The sequence below is a fragment of the Triturus cristatus genome, chromosome 11 (genome assembly GCF_964204655.1).
Source record: "Triturus cristatus chromosome 11, aTriCri1.1, whole genome shotgun sequence".
NCBI classification, from domain to species: Eukaryota; Metazoa; Chordata; class Amphibia; order Caudata; family Salamandridae; genus Triturus; species Triturus cristatus.
The window spans coordinates 120,546,777-120,568,654 of record NC_140594.1 but is presented as its reverse complement, the minus strand read 5'-3'; the positions used below and the strand labels follow the sequence as shown (position 1 = coordinate 120,568,654).

Here is a 21,878-nt window from a genome sequence, read left to right as displayed (position 1 = left end):
ATACAAGTATTCCCATACCTTGACTACTAGCTGTTCAAGGAGGGCTCACCACAGTCAGTCACTGACCACTTCTGAACAATGATATCCCTTAAGTCTCTGAGGTTTTTCATCAGTGGACCGCCATCTCTTCTGATGCTGACACAAAGGATTCCCTTCATAGGAGCCATCATGGACACTGTAGCAAGGTTTTTCCACCCCCGCAACAATTCCAAGGCACTATGATCTTGTAGTTTTGGGCATAGTCCTGGGTCTTGGTAAGGTCAAGAAGGAACCTCTATAAGAGCCTACATGCTAATTTCACCCTAACCAAAGCTGCCTCTATGGTGTTGATGAGGGGCATGCCCATCCTTTCACCAAGCACTACTTTGGGATGGTCAAGTCTGTAGAGAGGGCCATTTTGTCCTCTGGGTCCTGTAGGAGTTTAGTGTGCTTTTATTCATTCTTCAAAGTGCACTCCTGTGTCTGATTAAAAAGGTCCCAAGTCAGGTTTGGCACACTGTCATCTCTGATTTGTCATGATTGATCTGTGTCTCACCTCAGTGCGCAGGGGTGGCACATATATACATCATCTCTTCTGGGTCAGCTCAAGTTTATGGTGGAGTCCAATAGTACCACCTGCCGATCCGAGAGAGCAATTGCAATCCAGATCCAGTTTGGCACCTCAGATTATTCTAAAGAGGACGTTTAATCTGAGATTTAATAGAGGATCCACCAGAAAGAGTGTTTCCAAAGGTAAGTAGCATATCCTTTAGTTTCTTTGAGATGTATCGACTTTTAACCATATCCTCTCCCACTCACTAATAATGAGAATCAGTTATGCCACTAAAATGTTGTCCATGGGGGCGTGGCCAAGATGGCGGCGGAGTAGCACTGTTTCCGTGGGGCTCTGCTCGCCGAGGCCGATTAAATGCGTCAATTGGCCTCGAGACCCGCAAAATAGCTGTAAAGCGGTCTCAGAGTTACCGGACTGCTGGAGGCTTCTGCTGACCGAGTGTGATCCTCCAGTACTGCATTGTCTGGTTGCGGCGCGACTCAAGCGTGAGCGGCGGCGGAAGCTGAGACGGCGCGGAGGCCGGAACGAGGTACTTGGGGAGAGAAGACTGCTCCGGCAGGAGTGCGGCCCCAAGCGGAGTTTTGCGGTGGCATTCCGGAGACCTGCAACCACGAGGCTGTGGCCACGGACGTGGCCTGGCATCGGACAGCGCGGATCCGTGGGACCAGAGCGGGAAGGAATGGGGGCTGGTCTCACCCCGGGTCTTGTTAGGTGCACCTGGGGGCCTTATCGCTGGCTCCCCCTGGCACAGCAAGCGGCAATACAGAGGCTGGTGCCTGACACAGACCCGCAATGACGTGGTAGCGGCCAAGACGGGTAGCACGCTGCAAGTGGACACCTGACCTGCGCCTGGAGTTCGTGTTCATAGGCTTGAAGTGGTGCTTGGGACAGCGGAGGCGCAGCGGTTAGTGGGGTACAGGCGAGACCTGGTGGGTCTGGACTCAGCCCTGTTTCCGTCTGTGGTCTTACGGGCCTAGGGAGGTTGTCCGGCCTATTCACTACTTAGTCCTCTGCCGGGTGGGTCACGCGCCACTCGTTGGGCCCAAACGCAGCCTCGACCTGACGACCTCGCCATCTTGGGAGGTGATATTGACCCCGAACCTTTCTAAGGGACAGGCAGACCGGGCGCGCCACATGGTACATGCTTCCTAGGGGGCCCTGCGAAGTCATCGAGCCCGCAACAGTAGTGCATGCCCTGGTGGTGGGAACACGGCCTAGGAGGAAGAAGCCGGCCGCTCCACGAGACGCAGTACAGCAGACACTTGGGCATGGCATCAGAGTCTTCCGACCGAAGGAGAGCCCCCAGTGGCGGAGTGGGAGGCAGGGTTTGGCTGAGGGTCCAGAGTGGAGGGCCGAGTCTGCTAGAGTGCGGAAGCGCTGAGGGACCCAGCGCATGCCTGGCCCCACAACGATGGCACGAATCGGACATTGGGGGAGAGCGTGCCAAGTGGGGCCCTCACGCCTACCACGAGGGAGGAAGCAGTGCGGGCAAGCGCCCCATAGTCCCAAGCGGATACCCCGGAGCTCAGGATCTGTGCATAGCTGGTGGGTGAGACGAGTGGTCTTCTTGAGTAGCGCTGATCCTGCCAGCCTCCCATTGCGGATCTTCAGGGGGCGACAGAACAGGGGACCCAACCGTGGTGGGAGTTGGTGACACCTCCTTGGCCCGCCAGCCCCCCCACCCACGAACTGCTGCCCATGACTTCTCAGCACGCCAAGAAGGACACCCAGGGCAAGGAAGCCTCCATCAAAGACTTACTCCAAAAACCGGGTGGGAAGACGCCAGGGAGGCCTAGTGTGGATCCACACAGCTCCCCTCCCGGCGGGTGAACGATGGGCCCGGCTGCAGGTCCCGCCGCTGAGCCCGTCACAAAAGAATTCATGGAACAACTCTTTGGGGCTCTACGAGAAGACTTTGCTTGGTTACGTCAAGAAATGGCCTCTGACATCAAGCAGCTCAGGACGGATCTTGGTGAGGTAGGCGATAGGGTGGACACCCTGGAGCGCAATAGCGATAGGCGAGAACTCTCCGAACATGCCCGTGAATTAGTCGATCTTAGAGGGCGGCATGAGGATTTTGCCTTAAGCTAGAAGCCCTGGAGAACCGCTCGAGACGCTCCAACATCCGCATTATGGGCGTACCACTCTAGGCAGATGGTGGCAAGCTAGAGGACTGGGTACTTCGACTCTTCAAACACATGACTCCAGACCTGAGAGACCAGGTGATCACGCTAGACCGTACGCACTGGGTCGGGTGCCTGGCCTCGGGTCCTGGTCAGCCACAGGACATTCTGACTTGCCTACATTCCTACAGGCAGAAGGAGGTTATTATGGCTGCCACTCGCGATCGTCCGACGTTGGAGTTTGGGGGCCTTCATGTGGGAGTGTTCTAAGACCTCTCGCCCCTCACCCTTCAAAGACGTAAGGAGCTGAGACCAGTCACAACCTTTCTGCGGGAGCAGGGGATACGCTACAGATGAGGGCACACGTTCCGACTCTCCTTCGTCTGGAATAAAGAAGCGCATATTGTCTGTAACCTGCACAAAGCGAGGGCCATCCTGGGAATGGCGTTGCCAGTAGATGACGAATCGGTTGGGCTGGAAGGTGGCCCAGTGCTGGGAGGGCCGCGGCCGCCGGGCAGGAGAAGGGGCCCCAGAAGGGGTGCCCGGGCGAAGCCCTCCGAGGAGGAGAGCCGGTTGGAGAGGGAAGCTCTCCTGAAGCAGATGCAAGATCACGAGAGTTCGGCTGACCACATGGGTGTTTGATTCAACTCGTCGGGGTTCTGAGATCCACTGCGGAGACGGAGGGCCCGAACCCAGTGTGTCGAGATGTCGGTCTTGGTGGGGGAAGCCTCTACTACAGAATGGTGATGCACATTGGTGCGATTAGTTCCAGTTGGAAGATGACTTTGATGTCTTCTTGTGTTCTCTTCTCTCTCACTGTCTCCTTTCCTTTCCTTTTCTTTCTTTTCTCATTTCTTATCCCTCCACTCACGAGAAAGCCGAGGCCTTATGGCAGAAACCGAGAGTCGCTGCCATCTCCTCGAGAGGTAGGGTGACTCATCGACCTTGGTGGTTGGGTATGGCTGGGGGAGTTGGGAAGGAAGAGTCGACCATGGGATGGTGGGGGGAATTGACACACACATACGGAATAGGTGGGTGGAGGGCCATACAAGCGGACTGCGCTGGGCACCTGATTCAATCTCCTGGTTCTTCCCTCCCACCCACATCCTGGATCCACCCTTGCAGCTTGGGGGGCCGAGGTAAGGCATTGCTATGGGTGGGGGGCCTGATGGTGTTGGGGTACTTTGGCGGGTGGTGGATGGAGGGGATTGGATGCCCTGACGCAGCGGGTTCACTCTTTGGCAGGTTAGGTCAACGCGTAGCTGAGTCCCTTCTCCTGCACCCATGACACGACTTAAAGTAATCATTATGAGCTTCAATGTGCGCGCACGCTTATAGACTTGTTGAGAGATGCCAAGTGCGATATCTGCCTCCTTCATGAGACCCACCTTTTGCGGGCGGACTGGAAGCGGCTTCGATCTCAGTGGTTCAACAGACAATATTTCTCGGCGGGGCCGGGGAAGAGGGCCGGTGTGGCGATTCTTTTGGCCACGCATTTTCAGGGGAAAGTACTGGGAATTCATACAGAAGTCGCAGGTCGACTTCTGGCACTGCGCGTGCACCTGGGATAGAGAGTGCACACGATTGCGTTGGTTTATAGCCCCAATAACCACCAGGAGGCCTTCCTACGTGAAGCTATAGGTTTAATCTTGGAGTCTCCTGACGAGGACCTCATTATCAGCGGAGATTTAAATTTAGTCCTGGTGGCAGAGATGGATAGGTCAACACTTCGGGAGGGACATACAGGCTCAATATCTGATACGACGCTGCAGAGACTGAGGGAGGCTGGTCTCGTTGACGCCTGGCGTCATCACTTCCCGGCAGCAAGGGAATACACATTCTTTTCGGCTGCTCACCAGACGTACGCTCGTATTGATCTCTTTTGGACCTCTCCTAGCGTTACCGCGTCCACAGACGAGGTTTCTATCAGGGTGGCAGCTTTCTCAGATCATTTTCCGGTTGTCTTGACGCTGAGTCTCCCGGGCGGCTCCCTTTGGCAGAGCTCATGGCATCTCTATCGTAAGCTTCTCAGGTATGATGCTCATATCGCTGAGCTACGAGACACTATTAAAACTTACCTGGAAGTAAATGATGTGGGCTCGGTGGGGGTGGACCCGCTTTGGGTTGCCCTGAAAGCGGTTCTTCACGGACGCTGTATCGCGATCGCAGCGGGCCTGAAAAAGGACCGTAAGGCTAAGAGGGAGGAACTGGAGGGCCAAATCTGGGAACTGGAAGGGGTGCATCGCCGTACTTGAGCGGTCCAAATGCTACGTCTCCTTACATAGGCGAGGAAGCAACTGAGGGCCTTAGACCTGGACCGCGCCGAATATGCCTTGCTCCGAACTAAGCAACGCTACTACGAAGGAGGGAACAATGCGGGGAGACTCTTGGCTCACGCTCTGCGAGCCGAGACAGCGGCGCATCGATTTGCAAGACTCGCAACCGGGCAGGGTGAGATTTTGCGCGCCGATGAAGACATTGTATCCACATTTGAAGCCTTCAGTAAGACCCTCTATTAGGCAGACACGTTGGATCCCATGGTAGCCATGGAGTATGCGCAAGTGGCTCCGGTGACTACACTCGTGAACTCGGTGGCAGCTCACCTGGACGCTGACATCACCCAGACTGAAGTGCTGCAGGACATTCAGGGACTCTCACTTGGTAAGGCTCCAGGGGAGGATGGTTTTTCGGCTGACTTCTACAGAAAGTTTGCTCCGGATCTTGCCCCCCTCTTAGCACGGCTGTTTAACTCTTTTAGTTCCTCTGGGAGCATCACTGCCTCGATGTGCATGGCAGAGGTGGTGGTCATCCCCAAACCGGGAAAGGATCCTCGGGAGTGCCTCTTATACCGCCCCATTTCTTTGCTCAATGTGGACATGAAGATCTTCACCGGTATCTTGACTTCCAGACTCGCTCCCCACATGCAGGGTATGGTGGATCCTGATCAATTGGGATTTATCCCGAACCGCAATTGCGGGAATGGAATGCGAAGACTCTGTCCCTTAGTGGACAAGACGCAACGGACCCAGATCCCGACGATTCTTCTTTCAGTGGATGCCGAGAAGGCATTCGATCGGGTCCACTGGACCTATTTGCAACAAGTCCTCAGCCGCTTCGGGCTAGGGTACAGATTTCGGAAATGGGTCAACTGCGTATATCAAGATCCACAAGCGTGAATCCGGGTCAAAGAGGTGACCTGGCCCTTTCAGATTAGAAGGGGCTCGCGGCAGGGGTGCCCCCTTTCCCCCCTCCTCTTCGCGCTTTACATGGAGCCGTTCGCCGAAAGGGTCCGCCAACTCTCAGCGATCACCGGGATCAGGATGGGCGTTCGGAGCATAAGATTTCCCTCCATGCACACGATTTGCTGTTGTTTTTAACATTCCCGTCGCTATCTCTCTCCCCTCTGCTGGCGGAGGTGGAGGCTTTCAGTGCGGCCTCGGGTTTCAAAATCAACCTGAACAAAACCCAAGCTTTGAGCCTCACACTCCCAGAGGCGGATCGCCATCAGCTAGCTCTTCATTTCCCTTTCTGTTGGGCTACTACTGACATCACTTATCTGGTCTTCTTTACTACAGCGAAGACGGCTCAGGTGAACTACGCAGCAGCCCTAATCATGGTTCGTTGAGACCTGAATAATTGGCAGAAATTATTTCCTGGCTGGGCAAGATCGCGGCCGTCAAAATGACGATTTTGTAGCGTCTGCTCTACATCATGCAGACGCTCCCTCTTTGTCCGCCTCCTACAATACTGGCTCAAATGCAGCAACTAATCAAGAGCTTCGTTTGGGGGGGGGAAGCCATGCATGGCCCACCATCTCACTTACCTTCGGCAGGACGACGACAGCCTGGGTGTCCCACATCTCGGGCGATACTACGCAGCGGCACATCTACGCTGGATTATTGAATGGAACCAATTAGAGTCGGAAAAACATTGGTGTTTCATAGATAGGGGAGTGGCAGGGATTCACATCGGGAAGGTTCCTTGGCTCCCCAGATGATATCGGCCGCTGGGGGCGTACGCCTCTCCGGTTCTACGGGCCACCATGCAGGTATCGGATAGAGTTCAAGAGAGGTGTCAGCTGTCCACTGCTATCTCTCCCCTAACTCCCTTCATTGGGAAAGTCCGGCACACGTGGGAAATACCTACTTGAAATGGCAGGAAGCAAACTGTAAAAGTATTGGCGATCTCTTTGATGAGTGGGGAATCCTGGACTTTCCTAGACTGGTGGCTCACTATGGGATCCCTAAGACAGCGTACTGGCGGTACTTAGCGCTGTGCCACTGGGTCACTCAGCCGCAGATCCGTCTGCATGCGGGTCATCTCCTCACGAAATTTAAAGTCTGGTACATCACCCACGCATCCAAAAAACATCTGTTGTCCGATATTTATGGCTTTCTCAACAAGGCGCGTACGCAAACCAAATCCCCAGTGCAGCATAGTTCGGAGGCGGAGCTGAGTCTGGAATTCCCCCCCAAGGAATGGGCTGATATTATACACAGAGCCCGAGCATCATCGTGCAGCACCTCAGGGAAAGAAATGCTACTGAAAATTGCCCACTATTGGTATTATACCCCAGCGCGGGTTGCTAAATGGAAGCCCCCTGCAGCAATCTCTGCTGGCGCCAGTGCGGGCAAGAGGGTACATTGTCCCATATTCTGTGGCATTGTCCTAAGATACAGACCTTTTGGGAGGCTGTCCTGCCCGTAATTGACCAAATTTACCAGACAGAACTCCCCAGATTCCCTAGCTATATCCTACTGGGACTGCCCAATCCTCTCACGTATCCACTCCGGTCATGTAGGGGCAGGGCAATCACGCTAGCAGAAGGGGCTGCCAAGCAGGTCCTTTTGGCGAAGTGGGGCTCTCCCGACATCCCGACGAAATTAGGTTAGATGCACAAGTTGTTGGAGGTTGTTGGGATGGAAAGAATCACAGCGGGGATACACCAAACGCTGCCAAAATTCGATAAGACCTGGGGTACCACAGTGGCATACTTATCCTCAGAGTTCATTGAGCTCACCTGCCCTCGCTACCTCCGAGTCCTACGATTCCCCACGACGCCACTAACGAACCCACCGATCCCTTCAGGAGAATACCAGCCTTAGATCCCTACCACATCTCGCTGAACGTCGTGGGTGGATATCTGTCCTCTTCTTCTCTGTTTCTCTGACTCTTATCACCGGCTTCTTTCCTCTTATCTTCGGTCCTCCTCCTTTCTCTCCAATACAGTTTGATTTTGATTAAAATGTTACTCACTGGCCAGTGGCTGTAGGTGGGTGTGTTGTTACTGATGGCCTTATAGCTAATAAAATGATTTGAACCATAAAATGTTGTCCACTTGTGCTGAATGAGTAGACCAAATTGATGTATTCTTCGTAACCACATCCATATTTGATGATCTCCATTTCTTCTTGAACTCCTTTACCAAGATGCCCATTTCTCTTGTCCAGCCACTCTTAAGAGCTGAGACCCAAAGACCACATTCTCTTTGCTTCACATGTCACATGCTAATTTATCAAAACTCCTTTGATACTGGAAAAAGCAGAGATTAACATTGCGAGTAAAACAATCCACCATCCAAGAATCATGGTGCTGAAGCAGCAGAGTCTTGCAGAGATTAACTTTTTGCACCAACTTCCATTCCCTTCATCATCTGCAATACTCTGCGTAATAACTCTCAGATAAGTCACAAATTGAAACTATTGTTGCAAAAGATTTTGACTCAGTTCATGTTCGGAACAGTGGCTGATTTAACAACAGCAATCCTCCCTCAACACATCAGAGCCTCCTCCTCACTATTTATATAAGCACATTGGGACCACATACCTACACACCTTGCTGAAACGCCTGGTTACCCTCTCGAGTGATTAGTGCACGTAACATAACATAACAATGCTGATCCAGGTAATGACATTATACTAGAGTCTTGCACCATTTTATGTTTTAAACTGTGAATCTCAAAACAGCAACAACATCAACCGGCCCTAGGATTCGGTTGCTTACTGCATCCATACTCATGCATATTTATGGGAAGAAGAGGTGGCTAGAGTATACCTTGCTGTTTACTAGGGTAGAATATGATTCTATGCCCTGGTGACATTACTTTGATGTTATTGATGGTGCACCTTCTCCTCAGGCATGTGGCTTCTCGGCAGCCGGGGGACAACATATCTTACCTTGGAGGCACTGGTGGGATGGAGGAATATTCCAGCAGTTTGGTCTGCAATGGAGTTCGAAGCCGCAATGCAGGTATCAAATCATGAGGGCAGGTGAAATAGTGTAAAACAAATTCGGCTTTCTACTGCGTGTATGCAGCTGTGAGATTTTTTTAATTTTGTTTCCATAGCTATAAGCCAAGGACCTCAGAACAAGGACACAGATGCAAACTCACAGTCTAGCTCTCCAGAACCTAGTAAGTACCAGAGAAGGTGGGTGAGGTTGGAGTGAGTAAGGGGTGAGGCTCAAGGAGAGTAGAAGAAGAGTTAAGGAGAAGATTCAATAAAACCATGGAGAGAGTTAGTCCAGAAGACAGTCACGAGTGTGCATAGGATATATGTATGGAATGAAGAGAGGACAAGTTGACCAGGGCATGAGTAGAAGTATGAATAATAATATATAATGATGGCGGGATACAAAGTATGTAAATGTTGTGCTGACACAGCAGTGAAAGAATGTGTCACTGAGTGACCGCGTAGTGTTTCGGTCTGGTCTTTCCTTCCTTTCCAAATAGTAGTAAATGCTCTCAAAATAATCTTCTCTAAAGGATGCTGTCTCTCTAAAACGTTTGTAAATAGACTGAGTCCTCGCATCCCCTCTGCATACCGGCCTAACCCCAAATGAACTTCACATTCCATCTCTGTTCCTGTTATTTCCATCAGCTGGCAGGACGCAAAAAATACTTCTCCTGATGATTTTCCTTTTTTGACTGATCTTAAAGCTTTGTTTTTTTAGTTCGTCTTTCACAATTATGATTTGTTAAAAAAAAAAAAAATCCTTTCTCTTCCTCTTACACCTTTGATGACTTTGATGACTGGCTTCAAGCAATGCATATAGTGTAGTAGTTTGTTTTTGGTGAAAAATCCTAGCAAGCCTTAAGTATCTTGTTTGGAACAAGAGGGCAAGTTTCTTTCCTTTGTGTGGGAAAACTGTTTTAAGATATCTGCTGTTCAAGGGTGGTTCTAGTACTAAACCAAACTAACCTTGTGATAAGGCATGACAGATTGCACCTGTGTAAGAGGAAGTTGAAACCCACCATTTTATACCCATGAGGGGTCTCTTCCAATCCCAGGGCATGAGGTAAACCCCCTCTCCGGGGCACATGCAATGGTGGGTATCTCTTGTTGGGAGAGCGCCCGCCTGCAAAACATGGATTGCTACTAAACAACCTATTCATAACTTTTGAAGTGCTAATGGCTCCGCTGATAACTGCCTCTGCCTCAGAACACCAGCAGACATTCTCAGAACACCCTAGGGTTTGTCATATTTGGAAGCCAAATTGAATCACGATTGCTACGGCTGCATTCCATATCCCATCCATGGAAGGTGGAATTTCCACTTCTTTATGTTATCTGGATCTGATGCTGAGAGACTTTAAAATATAATAAACCTCTTTGTTCGACCAAAATATAGAATCAAAAAATAAGAAGAAAATTAATGTTAAAACAAGTGGTATGTGTTTCTGTGCCTTACCAATCTTTGAATGCTCATTCAATGCACCACAAAAAAAGAAGAGAAAGGGAAGAATAAAATATCAGTTTGGTGCTGCCTTCGATTCCTGTATCCAGGAGTTTTCTCTCCAATCATTTCTGGTGCCTGGATTCTTGCCTCATACAAGCTGCGATGATACAGCCTTTCAAAACACCTTTGGGTGATTCTGGCTCAGGGCAAAAGTTCATATCTTTACAGTAGTTTTTAGTGTTGCATGAAGAATATTTTTCTGCTTCTCATGAGTATTCTAATACTTGATCACCTACCTTTTTAACAGATCATCTGCGCTCCCCTTTGTCTTCTTTTACAACTCCTAAGTTGCCTCCTACTCCTTCTTTCCATTTTATATTCTTAATAAATGTCAATTGTGCTTAGTTTTTCCAATAACACTAAGCATGATGGTCACTCTCTTTACCAAGGATATTGAAAAGAGATTACACAACTTGACCAGCAGCTGCTAAAGAGAAGTCTGGTTATCTGTTGCTTCTGCATCTAATGTGGCACAAGAGAAAACAGACACTCTGATAATGGTTGCATATAATACAACTTGAAGCATCTATATTTCCAAACCATGACTCTCAACCCTTTGAGCAGCCTTCTGCATCAGGGCAGACTCCATCTAAGAGGCCCATGGTAGATATAGGATCTGATAAAGGATGTGATGCTGAGAATGATCGGACCCAACCATATGCCATACAGCGTTTTCAAAAGTAATGTTTAAAATGATGGCTACTTGGATAAAAACTACACTTGGGGCCATCGGTTTCAAAGGCTTTGAACCCTAAATAATGTACTCCAAATTGGCACCCTTTCAAAATAATGGGAAGTATTCTGTCTCAGTTACAACAACATTGGGCAAAGGACAAAATCCAGTTCCTCCTTCTTCCTCAGTGTTGGACAAGGATCGAAAGCACTATTGAGCACAGGGAAGAAAGGTTAGCAGAATATGTCTCTTTCCCTGACAGACAAAGTCTGCTGTGGTGATGTTCTGGGAAGTATGACGTTACATCGCATTCCGTTGTGATGCATGCCCTTACCACGCATCCGTTAAAACACGAATGCCATTACAATACAAACCTTTACCATGCATGTTATTTCAAAGAATATGCCTTTACCGCATATGCCTCTACAACGAAATGTCATTGTAAAAGCATGTATGTTAAAGGCATATGCCTGGCAAAGGTTTCCCTGACCTCTACCCTAAACCCCAGCCTAAACCCCAACCCCCCCAAAAAAAACCCTCTCTGCCCTAAACCCTAAACGCCTACACCTGCATGAATCTTCCCCCAGGCTCCCCAGCCCTTCCCCTTCCTTAAACCCTAAAACACTACCCCTGCATGACCCCCCAGTGCTTCCCCTACCCTAAACCCTAAAGTACTACCCCTCTGCTAGCCCCCAGCCCTTCCCCCTGCTCTAAACCCCAAAACACTACTCCTAGGCTTCCCCCTGTTTCCCGGCTCTTCTGTAACCTAAACCCCTAAAATAGTAGCCCCCGGCCCCAGGCTCAAGCCCCCTTACCTCTCTCCGCATGCAGGCAGCTCGTCTGAGGGGCAGTGCATGTTGTTCAAAGGAAGCGGAAGACTCTCTCTGTTTCCTCCAATGACGTGTATTGCCTACCAAATGGCTGTTTGTACGCATATGCCCTTACTACTACACATATTCCTTTACCATGCATACCTTTACAACAAAATTTGTTGCAATGGCATGCATGATAAAAGCATATGCGTAGTGAAGAAAATGTGAAGTAAAGGCTAAATGTTGTAGTGGAGCATGCGTTGTAACGGCATGCGTGGAAACACCTGTGTTGTAATAGCTGTTTCCCGCTGTTCTTTTGCAACCTTAAAACATGGGACAGCACTAAACTGAACTGTTGTAAAGTTCCTCCCACTTGAGGCTGCTGAGAAATTCCTTTTGAATTACAGGCAGCCTTCCTTACAGCAGCTCCAAATCACCAGGCAAAGTGAGCAATAAGACACTATTGCCAGGGCAGTGAATTGATCGCAGACTAACATGGGTCAGGACATTGCACTTTGAAAGAGTATTCAGGGTAAGATCACGGATTCACATTTTTAAAATAAAACAGCTTTGACACTGAAGAGGACCTTGAGAAATGCAAGTCAGGAGTGGTGACAGCTAAGTTCCCGGACTCCATTACTGCAGACCAAGAAAAGTATGTTGATGAGACTTCCAAAACCTGCGAGTACAGACAGCCTTCTGAGGAGAAGTAAACTTCTGCCTCTTTCCAAAATTTCAGAAATCATCCTTAGAATCTCTACATGAGATTCAGAGGTGTCTACTTGTAGCTGTCATATTGTTTACAGGTCAGATGTGCCAGGTCTTCTAATCTGGACCAAGGGCATAAAGAACCCTGAGGGGGGCCTGGCTGCAAAGTATTGAGGGGGCTTCTTGCAAAATGCATGGAGGCATTGGATGAATATGACTGTGGCTCTCCCCCAGGAACCAGAGGCCTCCCTGCAACAGTGGGCATGCGGGCCCTTTGTTACACCCCTTTCCAGGGCTTTGAGAGACTGGGGGCATTAAGCCTATTTTAGACCTGTGTGATTTAAATTGGCTTTCCTTGTGGACATATTCCCCATGCTTATTCTAGAAAATATTCTGGAGGTGGTCTACCAAGGTGTCCGGATTGCATCTGTAGACATCCACAAGACATACTTTAATATCTCCACCAAGAACAAGCTTCAGTTTTTCCAAACATTTGTAATGTGTGCTCACCCCAGTTGATAGAGATGGCTTCTTTTTGGCCTTAATCTAGCTCAAACGGTTTTCATGACTGTGCTCTCTGTAGTGGCATCTGAGGGGGTTCACCTATTCCCCTTGGTGGTTGTTGAAAGGAGGGTAGTCTCTAGAAATAACAACCATAAATATCCAATTGGTTTTGAACACCATTCACAACTTGGGTTTCACCCTCATTGATTTATCTCCATAAATATCAGGACGTGTCAACTTGTGCCTTGCCAACACCTATGTTTATAGAAAATTTTCCTCCGCACTTCTCTGTGTATGGCCTATGCTCCACCAGAGAGTTGAGATGTTTGAACAACTGCCCACTGCACTTTGAGACTTCACACATTGACATGGTGGTTTTACAGGGTGCTCGGCCTCAGGCATCACACATTTATTAGATTATTTTTGCCAATTTCAAAATGAGACACATGACTCCATCTGGCCATTTCCTCTGTCTATCTTCAGACGATGCAGTGGACTCTCTTCATCTCTCTTGGTGGATGTAGGAGGAGGATCTTCTCGAATCACAAGCATTTCAGTTACTTTGAGCTCAAATAACATTGCAAAACAACTGCTCTCAGTATGAATGAGGAGCTCACTGCTAGCATTTGAACTCTTATGGTTTGTGGTCGGTCTGGGAAATGAAACTACCTGTAGCACAGAGCTCTCTTCCTAGGACTGATGTCTTTCTTCCCCTTCTGCTGAGGAAAGGTGTCTGAATCCTCACCAGTGATATTGCAGCCATACTGTATTTTAGCAAACAGTGTGAAACAAACTTTGTATTGCGAGTGAATCAGTGTTCGCGAATAACATATTTTGTAAATGTTTCATCTAGCTTGAATACTGTATCTAGGCTACACCCTAAGCACACTGTGCCGTGTTTCTGACTAGTAGCCAGCAAATAAGTTGTTCTTCAGTCCATCTTCAGCAAGTGGGGGTTTCCCCATTTTGCCACAGGATAATCACTGAAGGAGAGAACTCTGTAGAGTGGTCACCTAATTCCGCTCCTGATTCAGAGGTCTTTCTAAAAATGAAATTTTACAACAATTCACAGAAGGCGTTTGTAGCCAGATACTGGCTGACACAGATTTGGGTTTCAGTCCTGCTTGTTATCTCCAACATCTTTTTCCAGGAACTTCTTAGGGTCGAGTTAGGCTTATTCAGCTCGAGGCATGAGTTCCTATACTTTTGTACCAATGCTGAATTAAAGAACATGGTTTCCTAAAAATGAAAAAATGTACACCTTAGCTTGTTAGAAGAAGACTTTGGATCTTGGGTGCAGCAAGGAAAGAGTACACTAGAAATTTGCATAGGAGCTAGTGCTCTTCAACATCACAATAACGCTTCACAGACTACAATAGATGACATCATGTCTTTTCATGACATTTATCTGATTGTCTTCTGCGAAGAATACCTCTCAGCTATAACTTCTGATCAGTTCGAGGAGACATAGCTGCTTTGATTGTGAAACCACTTCCTTAAACTATCTCTGGTCCAAAAGTGCTGGGGGCTAGAACACTTAACCCCAACTTTCCATAGGGTTACAAACTGATCTGATATTTTGATTTGCTGTTTGGAATTTATCAAATATCAGTTAACTTGCCTACTCTCATGTATGCATCTCTTGAACTTTTGCTTTATTTTGTTTTACTGCCTCTGTTTGTGAACCCTTTTGTCTTTTCCAGTTTCATTAAAATTTAGCTTACATCTTTAAGTATAAACACTTCTTAGTTTCCCAAAAAGTATGCTTAATTCAGTTGCAAATTTTTTGTCAAAACACCCAAGCGCACAATTGGTAATTGGGTTTCCATTATGTTTATGCGTTGAAAAGTAAAACACTAAAACTTTCTTTTGACAGTATTTTAACATAGATCTTTTGCTGTCCTATGTGATCTTGGACCTTGCATATGTAATACACACCACATAAAGCATACACAATAAAATGGAATTGAGAGACTGAGAACACTCCACTCTTTCATCTCTATTGTTGTGACAGAATTCAGAAGTTTATCTGTACCTAAAAACAACTTTGATTTCCAATTAACACTACATTCATCCTCATTGAGGAAACTTGTCAACCTGGATTTTTCAAAGGCCCTTAAGTCCTGTTTTGAAACCACTGTCTTTTGGAAGTCAGATCTTTTGATGGACTTACCCTAGGCAACAATGGATTGTGAGGTGGATGATCTCATGCATTCTGAAAGCTTATAATCGTTGTGCTCATTACACCAGAGCTAAGGTTGCATTTGAGGCTTTCCAGAGGCATTTTCGTGTTGCATTTTGGTTTTTAGACAGGTCCATGGATTACCCTACATGTCTTTCTTTCAGCATAATTTCTGTATGTCTCTTCTCCTTTTTGGCCATGAAGTTCTATACAGTCTACTTGTTTGAAGCCTAGTCTGGTATATGCTGTTCTCCTTCACCTGCCATTTGTGGGGGCTGTTCAATCATTTTAATGAAGGCCAAACCAAGAATACGTAATAAATCTATACCTTAATGGTAAGTCCCGTAGTCTTAGTTCTTCCATACTTCACAGCAGCCTCCCAGTGATGCCTTTGTTAAACATTTGCCAAGCCCTAGGCTTTCATTATAGAAAAAACGTTGTAACTGGGTTGAAATGGGGTGGTGTCTTGGGTAGGGAGTGGGCTGCTATGTTATCAGAGGATATTTGCGCTGCGTCCCTTCAGAAACCTTTTAAGGAAACAGCATCCTTTGGAGAATCTTACTTTTGCCTGCAGTACAGTTGTTCCACACCAGTTGAGATGGAGGGAGAACAAGAACTAAGCGTACTGCAATCACGGTGAAGGGAATGTGTAAGCCATGGGTTATCTGTTATGGCTATACTGGTAAAAATACAGAAGACTGTGCATACTGTAGGTCATGGGTCATCTCTTACATACAAGATCATATAGAACGCAGACAAAGCTCATAGTGCTTTGCTGTGCATATAGCATATGACATTGGGTATCTCTAATATATCGTAGTGTATCGGACACTAGTACAATGGCATAAGGACAGACTTAAACTAATCTGTAGGTTATCTCTGCAGTGAGAGACTCGTTCAAGGGCACCATTGTACAAGTTTGTGAATAACATAATGCATTCAATAACTCTGTTGCACGAAGCACATTGGACCCCGTGAATTAGTGTACCGCTGTAGCTTGTTGTGCATACTGTACACAATGGGTCGTCTGGAATGTGTAATACTGTATTATATACAGAATGTCATGATAGCATGGTACAAGTTATGCCTAGCACAGGATGTGGCCATAAAATATCAAAATTGAGGAACGCAGTGCCACAATGCCATACTTAATAAAGGCTGAGGGCAACTTTACTGTGCAACAAAGCGGTATCCCTTTCAGCGCATAGCATATGCCATTCACACAGTGTAGCATGTATTGTATAACTAGAAACTCTCAGTGGCATAACACTGCATTTAACTCTGGTATGATATAGGTTAGTGGAATGGAAGTGGGTCTGATGATGGGCATGGAATAGTAACTTTCTTTAGGCCATTTTGCATGACAGAACTTGAAGTGAAATAATTTTGAGGAGAGTGCATGACGTAGTGGATTTAAGAGGTACAAGGCTGAATCTAGTGATATTTTTGTGTCTCGTAAGTGTAGGGTAATTCCTATTAAAGACTGCTGATATCTGTGCTGTAAACAACAATGTCGAGTATGTGCAGGAAGCTACATCATTTCTATAATATGCTGTTCTCTACAATGTTGTATTTAACATCAAATACTGAGATTGGTATAAAGTGTTACGTTTTGTGTTACCTGTATGGTGCCTGACATTTTCATTTAAGTTTGTTTCCTTAGATGGAACATGATCTTATATTTTACAAGACTTGCTTCTTTAATATCTTGCCTTGTCTTCTTAATTTAGAGGTTTTGAAAACTTACTTTGTCGCAGAATTCTGATAAGATGACTCCTGTTATCAATACACCTTTTTCATAATCCTGTCTTTTCCGTGTTCTCTAGCTCTGCTTGTTGCACATTCCTGGCATTCTGGTACCTTCTGCACTGTCTTTGGCTAACTTACGCACCCTAATGTTGTCTGAACTGCGATGTTCTTTACGTTCTATGCCTTGCGCTTGCTCAGCCCCCTGGCTCTATACTTCTGAGGGGGATCAGGGAGGGTGGTTATGACTTGAATTGGCACTTTGATGTTAATTCCTAGCTACTCTTTTAATTAAGCTTTGGATGATGTTTAATTTCACATGATCTCATGTAAACGTCCCAGCACGTGGACCCTTACCATTTCAAATCAAATGCAATGCGAAGTGTAAACATGAAACCCCACCTGCATGGAAATATTAGAGCTGCACAGCACCGCAATTGTTAACAACCTCTATCTCTTTTTCTCTCTCTCTCTTTCCTTCCTTTCTTCCCTTCTTCATTCTGTTTTGCTTTATAACCTCTTCTGCAAATGCGCATATATTTGTATATATTGCCCTACTCTCCATCCCGTCAAATTTGCAATGTCTCCTGGGTAACTGAACCTCTCACCCACCAACACCACTGCTGCCTCATCCCTTTATACTTTGTGGCAGTTCTGATACTGTCTGCTCCACCTGTAGTGCCAGGCTTCTGTTGTACAGTCGGGGTGGACTGGAAGTCTCTCACCACCCCGGCGTGCCTTCCTCTCACAACGGATTACTTCCCAGACCGGCAGAGCTTGCAGAACGATTACACCGAGGGATGCTACGATCTTGTCCCTGAGGCTGACATTGACAGGTAAGCTTGGCTACAGAGTACTGAGTAGCAATACTGGGTGAAAGTAGCGTTGTTCTTGGATTTGGCGCTGTCTCTCCAATTTGATAACCAAATTCGTAGTTTTGGGGGTGTTGTGTAGAAGGTAAGCATCTCTCCTCTGCACTCCACCAATCAGTTCCCCCATGGTCTTTGATTATGGTGTATAAAAGTAGTAATTGAAGTACTGAAAGTTACCTTGCAACAATGGAAAGCCACTTACTCAGGACCTGTGGCACTATTTTTGAATTTTTAGACCATAACAGGCAGTTAGGATTGCTTGGGCCATCTGTTCAGGCCTGCAGTCCGGCGTGCTGTAACACCTTAATTTCCAGTCTTCAGATCCAGTGTGGTTTGTAGACTTTGATCACTCTTCTTCATCTGCTATCTCCAGTGAGATTAGACCCTGTTAAACTATTTTGGTATGTATGTACTAGGTCTTCTTTCAGAATTGCTATTTGCTATGAAGACAGGGGCTTCCTATAATAAGTATCTTGAAAGTTGTTATACTTTTCTTCACAGATGGTCTAGATCTTTTCAGTTTTCATCCTTGTCATGATTTGAAACTTTCGGTAGTTAGAAATTCTCTATATGTTGTCAGCTATGCCCTCGTCACGTAGCAGCTCATTCCACTATCGAACACAAGAATGTAACATTTATCATCTAAATGTTTTCAGCTGTAGTCTCATGACCAATGTTCTATGTTTTAAGTAAGTGTTTGATGGTGGCGCCAATAACTATTTACACCAGTAATTTACACTTCTGTTTCCCTTTTGCTGTTTCATTTATACAAATATGGAACTGAATGATTGACAGACTATTAAGACTTTTATTGTCCCTCATGGATATGTCAATCAGATTTAAATTTCCAGCAAGGAGGTCCTTGTGTCTCACAGGGCACCCATTTGGGACATAGTGCTGTCCTGTTAACTAATACAGCAATATGCTTGCATAGCAAACATTGGAGGCTTTGATTTTTAACACGCTTTTACTAGAAATCACTTCTGAAACGCAGTTCTGTCTCAGTGTTTTTTTTAATGTTTTGTCCATGAGTGTATTCTGATGTTTCTGTATTTTGATAAGTTAACCTCTGACATTTCTTTCAAGCATTTCATAGTCCTGGTTTTCGTTGTCTAAACAATATTAAGCAAATTCTCTTACCTTCCTGAGCACAAACCATGATACCTTGGATTGCACATTGTACATTAAAATGTTGAAATAAGTAGATTTTCTTCTTATCAAGCACACAGCTTTATTCTACACTCCTAGAGACACTTACCACTGATATATCAAATTTATCCCCACCCTAAGCTCACCTAGCCCATCTCACTTAGGGCTTCCTGAATCATGAAAAAATGTGTATGCAGTATTATACCATGCAGGTTCTTTTGAAAACCTTCTGCCTTTCACCAGCTGTATTAGCATACTGATCGTGGTGTTGAGGAACAACCTAGGGATAGTTATTCAAATACAGATAAAAAGCTTTTATTTTCTTCGGTGATCACAATAAGTTAGGAAAGTGCACTTGATTAAATCCATTGGAGAGGTTATTCTTCTCTTAATATAATAAACCCCGAAGACAATTCAGTTCAGTTCGAGGCATGTGGGCTGCTGAATTCATATCTGTGCATAGATCGCCGCCTAGTGTTGGGTCCGGATGATTGCACATTGTTGTCCTGGAAGAGTCTTCGAAGTATCCTGAGATGGGTGACTCCTCCCCTGGACCACAGTGCGCATGGGCATCCTCTCCATCCCCAGATTGTTTTTTTCCGCCATTGGGTTCGGATGCAACTATCTTAGCTCAACTTCGGAATACTTAGTTTTAGGCCAAAAGGCCTATAGTTTTCGTCGGTATAGTTACCGTTCGGTGTCGACTACTAGTTCTAGTGCTCCACACCCTCTTCCACCTTCCGGACCGAATTGGTCCAAACTTCGACGCTCGATCGACGATGGAATCGAGGACCCCGTTCAAGAGGTGTCCGTTGTGCCACGCCAAGTACCCTCATATCGACGTCCACCCAGTCTGTAATAAATGTCTCTCGCCGGATCACGACGAATCGAAATGCATGGCCTGCGCGCGTTTCCGATCCAAGAAAACTCTACGGAACCGACGGGCAGCGAGGCTCGAGGCGCAGCATGCAGCGCCCGCACCCACCAATATATTCAGCACCGAGGACGAGGACGCCGAGAGCGTGGAAGAAATAGTCTCTAGCCCCGCTTCAGAGCAGTGTTCCCAATCGGACAGGGAGGAAGTTCCATACAAAATTCCTCTTAAACGCAAGCTACCAGCGGAGCAGGAACCAGTGCTACAAGAACACTTCCATCCCCTCCAACTGGATCCGCAGTCCTTTTCTCCTACCCATTCTGAATCGGACCCGATGCAGGAATATGGTGGGGACGATACAATCTACCCCGGGGACGCAGATCCCGATGAACCACAAGACCCTGATCAGGCATGGGATGACCCCACAGACCAAAGTATCGCGCCACATACTCAGGATGCGCAACTCTACAACATTAAAACATCTCCTACAGAGGACACGGCCGCATTTAATGCCCTTATCGAACGGGCTGCTGCTCATCATGGGGTAGAACTACATTCTGACGCCATTGAGGAGGACTTCCTGCTTGACACTTTCGCATCTTCAGAAAGGACTGTCAAGACTCTGCCCATGCTTAAAGGGGTTCTGAAACCTGCCAAAGACATTTTCAAGGACACCACAAGAGCCCGGGTGTTAAACCCCAGGATTGAAAAGAAATATAAGCCTGCACCTGGTGACCCCAAATACATTAGGGGTCAGTTGCCATTAGACTCTATGGTGGTTGCCAACGCTCATAAAAGAGCCCACTCACAGACGACTGATGATGCTCCTCCCCCAGACAAAGAGTCAAAGGTCCTTGAAACATCGGGCAAAAGTATTGCAGCGCAAGCAGCAAATATCCTGCGCATTGCCAATACACAGGCACTCCTGGCACGTTATGACAGGTCACATTATGACACGCTAGAGTCACTGCTCCAACATCTATCAGAGGAGTATAAAGAGTCAGCGGAACTCCTCATTAGAGAAGGACAACTCCTCACTAATGCATCCATAAAATGCGCCCTAGACGCAGCTGACACAGCGGCCAGGGCAATAAACACAAGTGTCATGCTGCGACGCCATGCCTGGTTACGCATCTCAGGCTTCAAACCCGAGATCCAAAACAACATCCTGAACTTACCGGTTAACACGGAATTTTTATTTGGCCCAGACGTTGACACTACCCTAGAGAAAATAAAAAAGACACAGACACTGCCAAATCTATGGGGGCGCTACAAACGCAGCAATTCCGTAGTGGCTCCTTTCGTCGCACTGGAAATAGGGGAACGTCGAGGGGTCAGGGGTCACAACAACAATATTCTAAAGGTGGCACACAAACCACCTACGACAAAAACAACAGGGGTGGATATCGTGGATCCAGCACCAAGGGCAGGGGACGTGGATATGGCAACACCAGGTCCTCCCCAAAGAACAAACAGTGACGCCCTCTCCCTACCCCCCGACCACTTAACACCTGTCGGGGGACGACTCCAGCTGTTCCTGTCCGCATGGAAGAACATCACCACGGACAGGTGGGTCAGGGACATCATTCAACATGGGTACTGTCTGGAACTCACTTCCACTCCACCCAACATACCACCAAAGCACCGTCCTATGTCGGCCGAACACTTAAATTTACTCCAGCAAGAAGTGCTTGCTATGCTCGCAAAAGGGGCCATAGAAGTAGTGCCCATCGCCCAGCAGGGCACAGGGGTGTACTCTCTGTACTTCTTGATCCCAAAAAAGGACGGCTCGCTCAGACCTATCCTAGACCTGCGACCCCTAAACCTATATATACTATCGGAGTATTTCCATATGCTCACCCTCCAACAGGTTCTCCCACTAATCAGTCAGGGGGACTTCCTAGCTACGCTAGACCTGAAGGATGCATACTTCCACATCCCAATA

At 47.2% G+C, this 21,878-nt stretch overlaps 1 protein-coding gene across 11 annotated transcripts in view; it reads left to right on the top strand.

Moving 5' to 3' along the window:
* The window catches only part of DEPDC5 (DEP domain containing 5, GATOR1 subcomplex subunit), a 628,116-nt gene that overhangs the window by 246,946 nt on the left and 359,292 nt on the right, over positions 1–21,878 (top strand). For 7 of the 11 annotated variants that reach the window (XM_085634584.1, XM_085634589.1, XM_085634588.1 and 4 more), the window contains exons 24-26: positions 8,813–8,925; positions 9,023–9,088; positions 17,691–17,874. In XM_085634584.1, the coding sequence (XP_085490710.1) occupies positions 8,813–8,925; positions 9,023–9,088; positions 17,691–17,874 (363 nt within the window). The remainder of the gene's footprint in view (positions 1–8,812; positions 8,926–9,022; positions 9,089–17,690; positions 17,875–21,878) is intronic. The other 4 variants (XM_085634591.1, XM_085634590.1, XM_085634587.1 and 1 more) reach the window with 1 other exon arrangement.